The sequence below is a fragment of the Notamacropus eugenii genome, chromosome 4, assembly GCF_028372415.1.
Source record: "Notamacropus eugenii isolate mMacEug1 chromosome 4, mMacEug1.pri_v2, whole genome shotgun sequence".
Lineage (NCBI taxonomy): Eukaryota > Metazoa > Chordata > Mammalia > Diprotodontia > Macropodidae > Notamacropus > Notamacropus eugenii.
Window position 1 is genome coordinate 22,833,075 of NC_092875.1, and position 12,095 is coordinate 22,845,169.

The 12,095-nt window shown below is 50.0% G+C and overlaps 2 protein-coding genes across 5 annotated transcripts in view; one reads left to right on the forward strand and one right to left on the reverse strand.

Moving 5' to 3' along the window:
* Positions 1 to 2,811, forward strand: part of FOXN4 (forkhead box N4) — a 31,231-nt gene extending 28,420 nt beyond the window's left edge. For both annotated transcript variants that reach the window (XM_072600178.1, XM_072600177.1), the window contains exon 10: positions 907 to 2,811. In XM_072600178.1, coding sequence (XP_072456279.1) covers positions 907 to 1,166 — 260 coding nt within the window. In that variant the 3' untranslated portion in view covers positions 1,167 to 2,811. The remainder of the gene's footprint in view (positions 1 to 906) is intronic.
* Positions 2,812 to 5,053: 2,242 nt separating this feature from the next.
* The window catches only part of ACACB (acetyl-CoA carboxylase beta), a 110,389-nt gene continuing 103,347 nt past the window's right edge, over positions 5,054 to 12,095 (reverse strand). For all 3 annotated transcript variants that reach the window (XM_072600173.1, XM_072600174.1, XM_072600175.1), the window contains 6 exons: positions 11,503 to 11,680; positions 9,232 to 9,344; positions 8,838 to 8,992; positions 8,181 to 8,351; positions 7,401 to 7,537; positions 5,054 to 6,693 (listed from right to left, as the gene is read on the reverse strand). In XM_072600173.1, the coding sequence (XP_072456274.1) occupies positions 6,567 to 6,693; positions 7,401 to 7,537; positions 8,181 to 8,351; positions 8,838 to 8,992; positions 9,232 to 9,344; positions 11,503 to 11,680 (881 nt within the window). In that variant the 3' untranslated portion in view covers positions 5,054 to 6,566. The remainder of the gene's footprint in view (positions 6,694 to 7,400; positions 7,538 to 8,180; positions 8,352 to 8,837; positions 8,993 to 9,231; positions 9,345 to 11,502; positions 11,681 to 12,095) is intronic.

A 12,095-nucleotide genomic window follows, 5' to 3' on the forward strand; every position in this document is an offset into this window, starting at 1 on the left:
GGTCCCTTGGTCATGGGATCAGAAGATCCTAGAAGACCCAGAGGCCCAGAGAGGTTGTGATTGGCTCAGATTTACATGTGGCCAAGCTGGGATTGAACCTAGGCCTTCTGAATGTGATTCTGAGTCTGTGGGTGTAGTTTGTCTTCTTCCCAAGAGCAGGACCGCTATGGTCATTTGGCCTCCTTGGTGAATCCAGCCAAGGTGGCAGAGCCTGAGTGCGAACAGGGCATTACTCATGAGGGGACCAGGGAAGGTGGGTGAAGCTACATATGCCTTGGGCCACAATCAAAGTGAGAATTCAAGGCCGATGCACATCCCGCCAGGGCTCAGGAGCATCATCTCTGCACAGGAGTTAGGAGAGAGCCAAGGGATCTGAGAACACAGGATGTCAGAACTGGGAGCGATCTTAGTGACTGGGGGGTGAGAAGCAGACCGTAGAAGTCCAAGTTAGTAGTGTTTGAGCACTATGTGTTGTGGGGCCACAGAGCATTGAAGATTTGGTTTATTTATTTGGGAGCCATTGGTGCATATATGACTTCCATGGGACCAGCCCCAGCCTCCCGGTTTTGTTTCTCACCCCACGGTCCCCCAGGGCTTGTTGAGACTGAGGCCAGGTAAGAGCAGCAGACAGATTGTTTGGTTTGGAGATAGAAGACGTGGGTTTTAATCGAGTCTGTGACTTGCTAGTGGTGGTGTGACCTTGGACAAGTCACTTGTAATGAAGGGTGATGTCTAAAGTCCCCTGTCCCATGAATGTAGGAGACCTGTCCTGTTCTATAAGGAGATGACGGTGGTGCTGGTGGGTTGTCGAGTGTCCAGGGGCTGAGCCTGCTGCCCCTGCTCTGTGGCTCTTCAGGGGAGCTTGGAGGGCACCTGGGGTGACATGGCTCTGCTTGCCTCTGAAAGGGAACCTCTGGGATGCCATGAAGGATGACAGCTTTAGCCTGGACACCCTTGGGGCCTTCAGCAACTCCCCCCTGCAGCTGTCGGACTGTGATCTGGGAGCCTCAGGACTCACCCCTGTGTCCAGCAGCAGTGACCAGTCCTTCTCAGACTTACAGGTCACCAGTCTGTATACCACCTACGCAGCCTCAGGGGATGGTGCGTCGTCCTCCTCTGCCCAGTACCTGGGCACGCCAAGCAACAAACCCATTGCCCTGCTCTGAGTGGGCTGTGGCTCTTTGGCCCTGGTGGGGGTGGGGGGTGCCTGTCCTTGGAAGTGTGGAAGTGTGGAGGGAGCTTTTGGTGCTTAGAGGCAATGTGGAGTGGACCCCATGAGCTGCTGGAGTCCCTGACCCCAGACACACCCCCACCCACCACTGGGTCTCTACTGCTGTATTCATGGCCCTTTGCAAGGTACAGAGCTGTTGGTGAGACAGAGACAAGCCCACCATGCTTATATACTTCCATGGACCCTTTGCATAGAACATATCCTAAGCATGTCCTGGACTCTTAGTAACTACTGTGTGACTGGATGAGCCACTTTGCTTCCACTCTGGTTAAACTATTCAGACAGATGTCTCTGCACAAACAGTGCAGGGTTACAGGGTCATTCCTGATCCTTGGCCTGACCCAATTCTAGGAAAAGCCCAGTCTGATTGTGGGGCCCTGGGATGTCCAGCACCCCCATCATCTGGGGCTCCATTGTCAGCCCCAGACTCTTCCTTTCCTGTGGACACTCTTAATTTATTCTTCTGAGAAGCCTGATGGACCCTGGGTGGAACCGCCCCAGGAAGTCTCTGATGGATGGAGCCCAAGCCTGGGAGACCAGTCCTAGGATGGTGGTGGGATGAAGAGCTGGAGAGTTCTGAAATGGATCTCCATGAAGACATTCCCTAGATTTCCATAGACTAGGTCCCCTGGGTTGTGCTAGGCAGTATTACTGTTTGTAAATTTATTTATATTTATTACGACTGATTGAGACCACACCCTGTGAGCTGGGCCCCTGGCTCTTTGAGTGACTGCACCCTGAATTGCCTCTAACACAGATTATGGGTGAACCAAATCCTGAACTTGTTTCTTTGTCCCCTACAACCTTGGCTTTCTTTTTTGAATCATACTTTGCATACTGTGAAACACCTCATTTTTTTGTGAACCATAGCTCATCTTTTAGAAACAAAAACCCAGCTGTACAGTATTGATTGTTCATTGGCATGGGGCTGAGCAGCAGAGAGTTTCTATTGGATTTTAAGACTCAGACCCAACCGTGATATGCACAGCTCTACAAATGGTAAAGAAGTGGCTAATGCATTGACCACTCGCCATGTTTTGTTCACTCTTGTGTCTTTGATGATGCTTTGGTTCATATAACCTGTTCTGCAGACGGTTTTGATCTAGGGGTCCTGAGTTGGAGGGGATCAGGAGGAATGAGAAATGAAGAGGAATCATGAACCACAAGATAAATTGAAAGAAAAAAAGGGATGGGAACTTCCCCTGTGGTCCAAAGTTGGCCAACAAGATGGTGATTGCTCCTCTTTCTTGTGGGTAGACCCTTTTGGAACTCATCCTGGGTAGGGTTCATAAGGCAGCCGTGTGTCTGCTGGGAGCGATTTGGTCTGAGGCCTGCCTGGAGGCCGCAAATTGGAGGGCACCACCTTTGGGGTCCCTTTAACTCTTCAGATGTCCATAAAGTGGGCAGAGCACTCCATGTTGCACAAGCCACAGGAGACTCTTCCCTGCAATGTGGCCCAGATCACTGATGATATTTTAATTGTTCATGGTGAATGTTTCTTAGGGCAACACCAAGGTTTTATAAACATAGTGTAATAGAATCTTTTTCAATAAAATGAGAAAAAAATGGTGTTTGTTGTTCAAGAGTGTGAAATAGAGATGGATGTCCATTGGCCAGACATCTATGAACAGCAAAGGGCTGTGACGAAGTGGTTTGTCAAGTCAACAAGCATTTATTAAGCGCCTACTGTGTGCCAGGCCTTGTGCTAAGCACTGGACCAATGACAGTATTTACTGACCTCAGAAGAGGGTGGTCAAGACCACTTCAAGTGAAGGGCCTTAAAGTTGGGCCACGAGAAGTTTTGTTGAAGGAATTGGGGTGTAACCTAGAGAAGATCTGAGGGAGGATATGATCACTATCGTTAAGTGTTCATGAAGCCCTAGTGGAAGAAAAAATCGGCTTCTTCTGCATGGCCCTAAAGGGGAGATGTGGCACCACCTAGCTGCCTTGATCCTAGAACTTAAGGTCACCTCATTGGTGGCTCTAAAGCTCTATTTCTTTTTTCTGAGACAATTTTGCAGAAGGACAGGACTAACCTTAGGACCCTGCCTTTGAACTTTAAGGATCTTTCCAAAATGTCTTTGTGTTTCAAAATGGCAGACAAGAGTTCCCATTTCCTAACTGACATCATTGGCTTGCCAGAGTCAGTCAATGTGCTGATTATAGCATTTGTTCCTGGGGGTTTACTACCCCTATGGGAACCTCCCTCAGCCTTTTAGGTTGGTTGTTGCTTCCTACACACTTACAAAAACTCTCTGTTGTCCCCCTAAAACAAAGGTTGAGCTGAAGGTGACCTTGGGCATCCTCATGTCCATCTTCATTTGAAACATGAGGACACCTGATCATGCAGGAGATAAATAAGCAGGAGGATTAGAACCCTAGTCCTCCAGCTACAACAGCATTTTCCTTGGCAGGTAGAATTAGCATGAGTTACCCAGAACCACTGAGACCTCAGCCACAGGTCTTCTGATCACTACTCTTGAAAGTCCAATGATTTGTAGTCACCCAGGCCCAAATTCCTCAGGAAGAAATCCTCATCTGCCCTACCTAGGAAAGACTGTAATCATCAAGAAATGACCTGGAGGAGAAATGGTTCTGATCTAGACCTGGCTCTGTGTCCATTCCCCTGATGTTAGAGGTGAATACTGGATGTTGCACCAGGACATCCTGGGGTACTTTACTTTCTCCTCAAGGTAGAGCATGGGTGTGGCATGGAAAAAGACAGGGAGGGTGCCTATTCCTCCTGGTGCTCAAGACAAGGGGAAGGAGCTCATGGCAATGGTGGTAGGTAAGAAGCAGAAGCTTGAGGATCCAGGTGGGCACTGAATGGAGAAGAGGCAAACCCCCAAATGCACAGAGGTCTCCCATAAGAGGAAGCGGCCATTGTATTACAATGTCGCGATCTCTCTCCTTGTGCCCACGACTCCTCAGGGAGACACGCGGCCTCCTTCTAAAGCAATGTCAAGTGACTCATTGCTGCTAGAATACAAGCCCCCACATCAAAGATAAAGGGTAAAAGTATCTCCAGTCCAGGCAGTGAAAAGCAGCCCTCCCACATAGGGCAGTCCTCTGTCGGAGTGTGAAGCTAGAATCATACAAGACGATTGTCTTCTCTGTCTGCAGTCTAGCACTCCAAGTTTGATAAAAAGTGTCCTAGTCTCACTGGTAGATGTCAGTCACTGGTTCCATGGCTTACCAGTGATGCTAACGTCCTCTTATTATTCAGCCAGCTGGGCAGGAGAGGAGGAAATGAACTGGCACAGCCTGGCAGGCACATCCCTGTGACCTTGGACAAGGTCAGCCTGTCTCACACTGATCTACTTGGGCCATTTTCCCCTAACGCTGAGATGGCCTCCCCACCCTAACTTCTTCACTTACTTGGGGATAGGTGATATCTTCCCTGGTAGGGCAGGACAGTTTCCCTTTCGCCTTACTCCAAGCACTGGCACACAGGTTAATAAATGCCGGCTGCTTTTTCCTCAGTGGCCCAGGATGCTTCCTTGTCCAGGAAGCATCTTATCCACCTCCTGGCTTGAGGCGTATGCACTCTCTCTAAATCCTCATATGGCCCCTACCTTCACCTTCACTCCTTTTCTACTGATGTCCATGTTTATCTTCCTTCCCTCATTATAAGCCCCTTGAGACCAGGCCTATCACAGTGCCATGTATAGAACAGGTACTTAAGAAAGGCTTGGGGAACGAATGAATGTGTATGTAGGTGGGGCATGAGGGACTAATTGGGGGGGAAGATGTATAAGGAACAACACAGATGGTCATCTTTTATCCATCACAGAATGAGGAGTCCAGTTTCAGACACACATCTGAAAAACAAGGTCAATTTATTGGAAGCCTCCCTGACAGCTCTCTCTAGTCTAGACCACCCCTCAAAGGACCGGCATGACCTCCCGCCTGAGGCCCAGTGTGCACAGGTACACATGCAAAGCCTCGCCTCCACACCATCCTCAGAGTGATAAATATGCAGTAGTTCCTTGGGAACCTTCTTCCCTATTCATCCACCAGGGCTTTCATGGACTGACAACTACACGTTAAGAGCCTCGGTCCTCGCTTCTGCCTGGTACTTAGGATAAATCAGATCAGGTCATTTTGTGACTCTGGCATGAGAGTCTCTGATAAATGCTGCTCAGCAAGATGCATAGTGGCAGCAAGTCCTTAACCCATCAGAAGCTGAGCTCTGGATCCCATAGGCCAGAGAGGTCCAGAGCTCAGGCTCCTTCCTCCTCCTTCTCCAGGGGTACTCAGCCATCTGCCTCTTGTCAAATCAGGACAGTTATAGGGCCACTGTTCCACTAAACCACCTGGGCTTTACATATAACTGTTCTTTGTCTGCTGGGCAGTGTGTAGTGGGCACAAGGCCCACCGGTAACAAGGCACTGATGCGGGAAGGAAAGGCAACTTTAGCAGCAGGTTCCTCTGTGAATGAGAGTCTGTGGGGGGGCGGGGAACCGGTGTCCCAGTAGGGATGCCAGCTAATCATGGCAGACGTCAGGTAAGGAACGTGTCTCCCTTCCTTGCACATGCTCCAGTCCGGCAGGCAAACTGGCACCTGTGAGGGCAGCAGGCAGGATGGCCTGGGACCGAGCCACTCAGAGAGGAAGCAAAACGTGTCTGTGCTTTTCTTAGAGAGGCTGGCGACCAGCCCTAGGGGAAGCACCTGGTAGCCTCTCCCCCTCACCACAAAGGGGATCTCAGAGAACATGTAGCCCCCCAGAGCCAGGATTATACTTCATTTCTCCTAAAAAATCATCACTTTACTACTAAGAGTATTTCCCATTAATGTCCCTAGTAATTTGTCATTCATTCTTCTGAAATAACTGTTTTTCCTCTTCATTTAGGAAAGTGATCCAAAAAAAGTTGCCATGATCCCCTTGTGGGCAGGCAGCCAGTCTGCCAGGATAGACCTGGTAAAAGCCGGCTTTCCCTCCAGTCCCCTTTGGATCTGGGGCCCCAAGTCTGTCCCCTTTCCTCAGTCATGGAGGATCCTTAATTAGGAGCCAGAGTCTGTGCGTGAGTGTCAGATGCCCCTGTAAGGCCTGGTGCCCGGAGGGCCATGCAACAAAGGCGCCTCGAGCCAAAACAAACACATGACTGCCCAGCGGGCCAAAGGGCAGACATCTCTGCATGAAAAGGCCTCACGAATGCCTTTATTTGGAGGCTGAGGAAGCTGCCTTCTCTTCCAGCCCCGCAGAAATGCCCAGGGGGAAACCCTGGTGGGGGGCTCTGAGCGGCAGCCAGCAGCCTCAACTGGACACCTCCAGGTCACTGGGGCATCCTCTCCCAGGCGAGACTGTGTCCGGCCCCACCATGCATCCCCTGGTCAGGTGGAGGCTGGGCTCTCCATGGTGGCCAGGAGGTGGGCGATCTGGGCCCTGTCTGCCGGGCTGATATGCTGCGTCATGTGGATCACACAGTCCACGGCCACGTCGGGGTTGTCCTGAACCAGGCTGAAGGAAATGAGAGAGAGAAGGATTGGGAATGTGGGGCTGACTGCCCTGGACTCAGAGACACCCCCCGCCCTCAATCAGGCCACATTTGCAGGGTTGTCCGAACTGGAAGGAGCCTGGGACAGGCAGAGCTGGAGCAAGGGGGCTAGGGAGCTGTCCTAGCTTCAGTAAGCTGAGCCAGATTACCAACACACTTGGATAGTTGGACTGGCCTAAGTGGTGACCATGGCAGCTAGGAGGGACAGAGTAGGAGTCAGGAAGGCAGATTCGGGGTCAAGGACCATGATAACGAAACTGACCAACTCGAGGTGGTGAACTGCCTACCACCCGGGGTGTTCAAACAGGAACTGGGGAATGTCTAGTTGGGCCATTATACAGAGTATTCACGCACTGAACTGGGGAGGGCTGAATGAGATGACCTGGAAGGTCCTTTCCAAGCCTAAATGCCCTTGGCCTATGCTGTGCTGTGCCCAGGACTCAGTGGAGTCCAGAGAGGTGGACATGTCCACACAACAGGAGTTGTGGGCTTAGGCCTAGGTCACTGCATTTTAGCCCTAGGAAGGTGGGGTGGGAGAGAAGGGGGAGGGGGAGAAAGAGGAGGAAGGGGGAGAGGAGGGAAGAAAGAGGAGGAGAGGTAAAACTGCCCCCCTTTGCCAGCCCACTCTTCGTTTCCTCTGCTGGAGCACCATCCAGCTGCTCTGGCTCACCCTCGGATGGTCTTGAGGACAAAGTCCCTCTTTAGACACTTGATATTCTCCCAAATGGCAGAGTGTAGACCATCTTCCTGCTGAAGGTGTTTCTCCAGCCACTCCACAACCACCTGGTTGTTGTCCCAGAGGTATCCCTGGGAAGAGAGGGAAGGTGAGTTGACCAGGGGAGGGGGCAGGGTGAAGGTTGGCACAGGTAGACACCAGGGATCAGGACCTCAGAAAACTCCCAGTGTGAAGATGCTAACTGAACTGACTGGGACAAATCAGCCTTAGCTCCCAGACCCTCCTGGAGCAAAGAGGCCTCTGAGTGACTTATCCAGGAGAATCATGAGACTGATGACTGCCTCCTCACAGCTGAGGGCAGGCCCAGGCTCATCCACTCAGCCAAAGTATTAATAGTAGGAAGCACTTCCCAATGACAAGCACCCTGCTGGGTCATTATATTGGAAACCTCCACAGAGGTATGAGAAGACCCCAGAGGAAGGGAGGTCTACCAGGTTGGGGGTCTATCGTATACATCTGCCCACTATTTCAGGGTTAATCCATTCTCCAACTGGCACTAATAAACAGGGAGAAGAGAATTAGGAAAAAGAAAGATCCACATTTCTTAGGAGCACAGGATTGGCAGTGGTTTGATCTGTCCCCCAGAGAGGTCCAGCCCCCCCCCCACTCTGTTGAGAGCAGTTGGGGAGTCTTCCTTCCTGCAAAGATGTCTTTCTAAAGAATGCAGGCTGGTGCGTGCTGGGCCAGAGGCCAGGGAACTGAGGTGGAAAGAACCTTCACAGCGCCTTCCGTCTCCATGAACCAGCGGCGAAGCATCGACTGTATGTGCACGTGGCTGAGCTCGCTGTTGGCCTGCAGGATCTCATTCTTGACGATGTCCTCAAGGAGGAGGCGGCGGAGACGCCAGTAGAGGAATGTGCGTGCATTCTTCCACTCCAGAATGTCCTGAAAGAGAAGCCACAGTCCTTAGTGGAGAGGCAGCGCTCCTGGGGAGAAGGTGAGGGAGAGCCCTGGGAGGCAAGGGACCAGGTTCCAAGCTCTGACATTGGAAAACTATATAAAACCCAATTTTATATCCAATGAAAAATGATTCTGTTCATGCTAATTAATGTTAATATTTAAAATGTAATTAAATTATGTAATTAAATGTAATGTAATGTAATTAAATGTAACTGAACAATAAAATCAAGGAGTTATTTCAGTGCTGCATGCAGGGGACATGCTGCAAAGGTGGCTGCACGTCTGCTAGCAGCTCAGCCAGGGTGGTGGTGGTGGGGCCTGGCGGTGGGCTGGTGTTTCCAATGTGGAAGGCTCCCCCACTTCTCTGCAGGCCTCCGGAGGGGCAGCCGTGCCTGAGGCCAGGGCATGGACCAGAGCAGCAGCCACCTCCCTTCCTTCTGGGAGCAGAGGACACTGGGAAACTCCCTTAACTGTAATGACACCCTTCTCCTGCATCCTCCCTGGCGTGTCGTGAAGGTCAGCAAACTGCACTGCCACCTGGTGGTAGAGGGGCAGCAGGTGCTCTTCCCGAGCTCGCAGCTTGCTCTCCAGTTCCTTTCGATCCTTCTCAGACAGGTCTTCTGCCCCTGTGGTGCCAAGGAGACATCAAGGCATTAAGGCCAGCTCTGTAGCCCAGGAAGGGAGGGAGGGAGAGAGAGGGAAGGAAAGAAGGAGGGAAGAAGAAAAAGAGGAAAAGAGAGAAGGAAGGAGGGAAGAAAGAGAGAGAGGAGGGAAAGGAGGGATGGAGGGGAGAAAGAAGAGGGAGAGAAGGATGGAGAGAGAGAAGGAGGGAGGGAGAGAAGGGACCCATTCTCTCTCCTCTTACCCAGCTGTTCCACCAGCTTCATGTAAATACTGTCAATCCTCCTCATGGTTTTTATCAAGTCTTTCTTCCGGAACTTGATCTCCACAGTTCCTTCAGGTTCCAAAACCCCACCTCTGGGAAAATAAGGAGCCAGGGCTTAGGTTACTAAAAGTAGATGTCCCACCACTACCTGATGCCTCGTGAAGGGACAGTGGGGGTCAGTAGAAAGAGTTCAAGCCTGGGAGGACGAGACCTGGGACCTGGCCCTGTCTACACTTGTGACCACACTGTCCATCCTCCCACTTGCTTCTCAAGTTTTGGCAGTTGGGTTTCCAACCTCATCAGGGGGCTGAAATTGCTCTCACAAGTTATTCAGGATCCCTTAATTGTCAAATCAGAAGGATTTTTCTCCATCCACATCTTTCTCAGACTCTCTGCTGCATGGGACACTGCTGACTATCCTCTTCTTCTAGATCCTCATTTTCCAATCAATTTCAATGTGTATTTTATTAAGTGACTAAGGACTCTGTACTGGGCACTGGTCTCTCAGGGATGCTATTAACGAGAGATACAATATATATATGTAGTCCAAAGAAAAATGATGGCCATCTTTGTTCAGATGCTTTTCATTTCCTGTCTGAATTCCTGTCTAATGACCTCCTAATTGGCCTCCCTGCCTCAAGTCTCTATTCCAGTGTAAACTCCACACAACTGCCAAAGTGTTGCTCTTTAAGTCTAAGGCTAGCCCATGCCACTCTCCTAACTCAAAGAACTCCAAATAGGCTGTGAAAGTCCTTTCCAATCTGGCCCCAAGCTACCTTTCTAACCTTTTCTGTATTACACTTTATTGCACTATATTGCACTTTATGGTCTAGCCCAGTTTTCTTTCTTGGATATCCCATTTCCCACCACCATACCTTTGCACTGGCCATCCTCCAGAACTGGAATGCTCTCCTTCCTCACCTCTGTCTCTTGGAATCTCTGGCTTCCCTCAAGACTCAGCTCAAGCAGCACCTTCTGCATGAGGCTTGTGCTGATCTCTCCAACATCTGGGGCCTTCCTTTCCTAAACTGTCTTGTATCTCTTATATATGAGCATGTTATCTCATCCTTCTCCCACTCTAACATAAGCTCCCTGACGGTAGGAACCATTTCTTGTCGGTCTTTGCCTCTCCAGCACCCAGCACAGTGCCTGGGACGCTGGAGACTATCAATAAATGCTTAGTGATTGAATGGCCTGGCTCTGCGACTCATGAACCATATGATCTGGACTTCACAGCTACCTTGGGTACCAAATAAGAGTGTTGGGTTAGATGGTCTCCAAAGACCCTCAGACAAGGGATGAAAAGCACTGATTATACCCTTCTTGTGTGTATGTGACCCAAGCACTGGGTTAAGCTTTGGGGACACAAAATGAGAGGCAAAGACTCCCTGCTCTGCAGGAGTCCACATTGTAACAGGAGGGGACAAAGTGGAAAGTCAAATTCTACCAGGTGTCCTGTGACCAATCACAAAGGTCTCTATTCCCCCCAAATTACCTTGAAAATACTTGGCACAAACTGTGTGTGTATGTGTGTGTGTGTTTATATGTGTACACATGGTTTCCCCCCCTTCTCTCCCGCTCCCCCATAAAATGTCAAGGAGAAGGACCACTGCCCAAGAGTGGTTCTGTGTCCCCACTGTCTAGAGTAATGCCTTGCAAACAGTAGGTGCTTAAGAAGTGTTTATGGAGTTTCAACAGAAGTCAGAAGGTAAGTAACATGGTGGTATGAGCCCCCATGGCCATTTTATGCCATCTGTCCCTATTTATGAAGAAGAGAGAGTTGGAATCAATAAATGTCACAGCTAGAAGGGACCTTAGAACATAGACTGCTAAGGATGGAAGGGAGTCTGAGTCCAATCCCTCCATTTTACAGATGAGGAAACTGAGACCCTCAAACAGATATATTTTTAAAACAACAATAATTAAGCACCTAATGCATACAGAGGGCTAAAGGAGATGCTAGGAAACCTAGTTTCAGTAAGACCCAGTCTTTAAGAAGTTTAATGTTGAGTAGAGAGAAGAATCGCAGTCAGTGTCCCAGCCAGGGTGAGGATCCAGGTTTCCTCGTTCCTAGACTAGGGCTCTTGACACTACACCATGTTGTTGGTCACAAAACCAACCAGCCTGAACCACCAGAAGATGTCAAATTCTATTCAGAATAACAATTTAATCTTGGTGCTCTTTGAGTCAGAACTGAGAAGGGGCCTGGAAGCCATGAGGAAAAGCCCAGGACAGCCCCTGGAGACATACCTGCTCTCCTTGTCTGCATACATCTCCATGCACAGAGGGTTGATAGTTGGGTCAATGACCACCCATGAGCCTCCACGGAGTTCAGCATATGGGGGGATGTAGATGAGGACAGGTTGCTTGTACTGTCTGAGGCTATCCACTATGTAGGCCCCAAACTTCAACACCTGGTCATACATGTCTGGAGACCAAAAGGCCCCCCACCCCCAGCCCAGCCAGCTTTGTTATCAAGAGCAGCATGGTCTCAGAAACTGGAGAGGGATCTCCAGCAGGAAGGTTCTCCATCCCCAATGCCCCACCCCAGCCCCAACCCCATAGACATAATTAACTAACAGAACTCTAGTTAATCAATCCTCACCCTACTTTGCCTGCAGCAGAATAATAGCACCCTAACACTCAGAGGGACAAGAGATTTAGGGATTGTCTAAAGTCCTTTCTAGCTGTGGAGCTAGGCCTTAACCACTAATTAACTGTATGATCCTGGGGGAGTCACTCCACCTGGAAGTCTACTTCCTCAGTTGTTAAATGGCGGAAGGAGGCTACCCCTCTTAAAGCTCACTCTCTTTATCTTACGTCAGTGAAGCATTTTATAAACA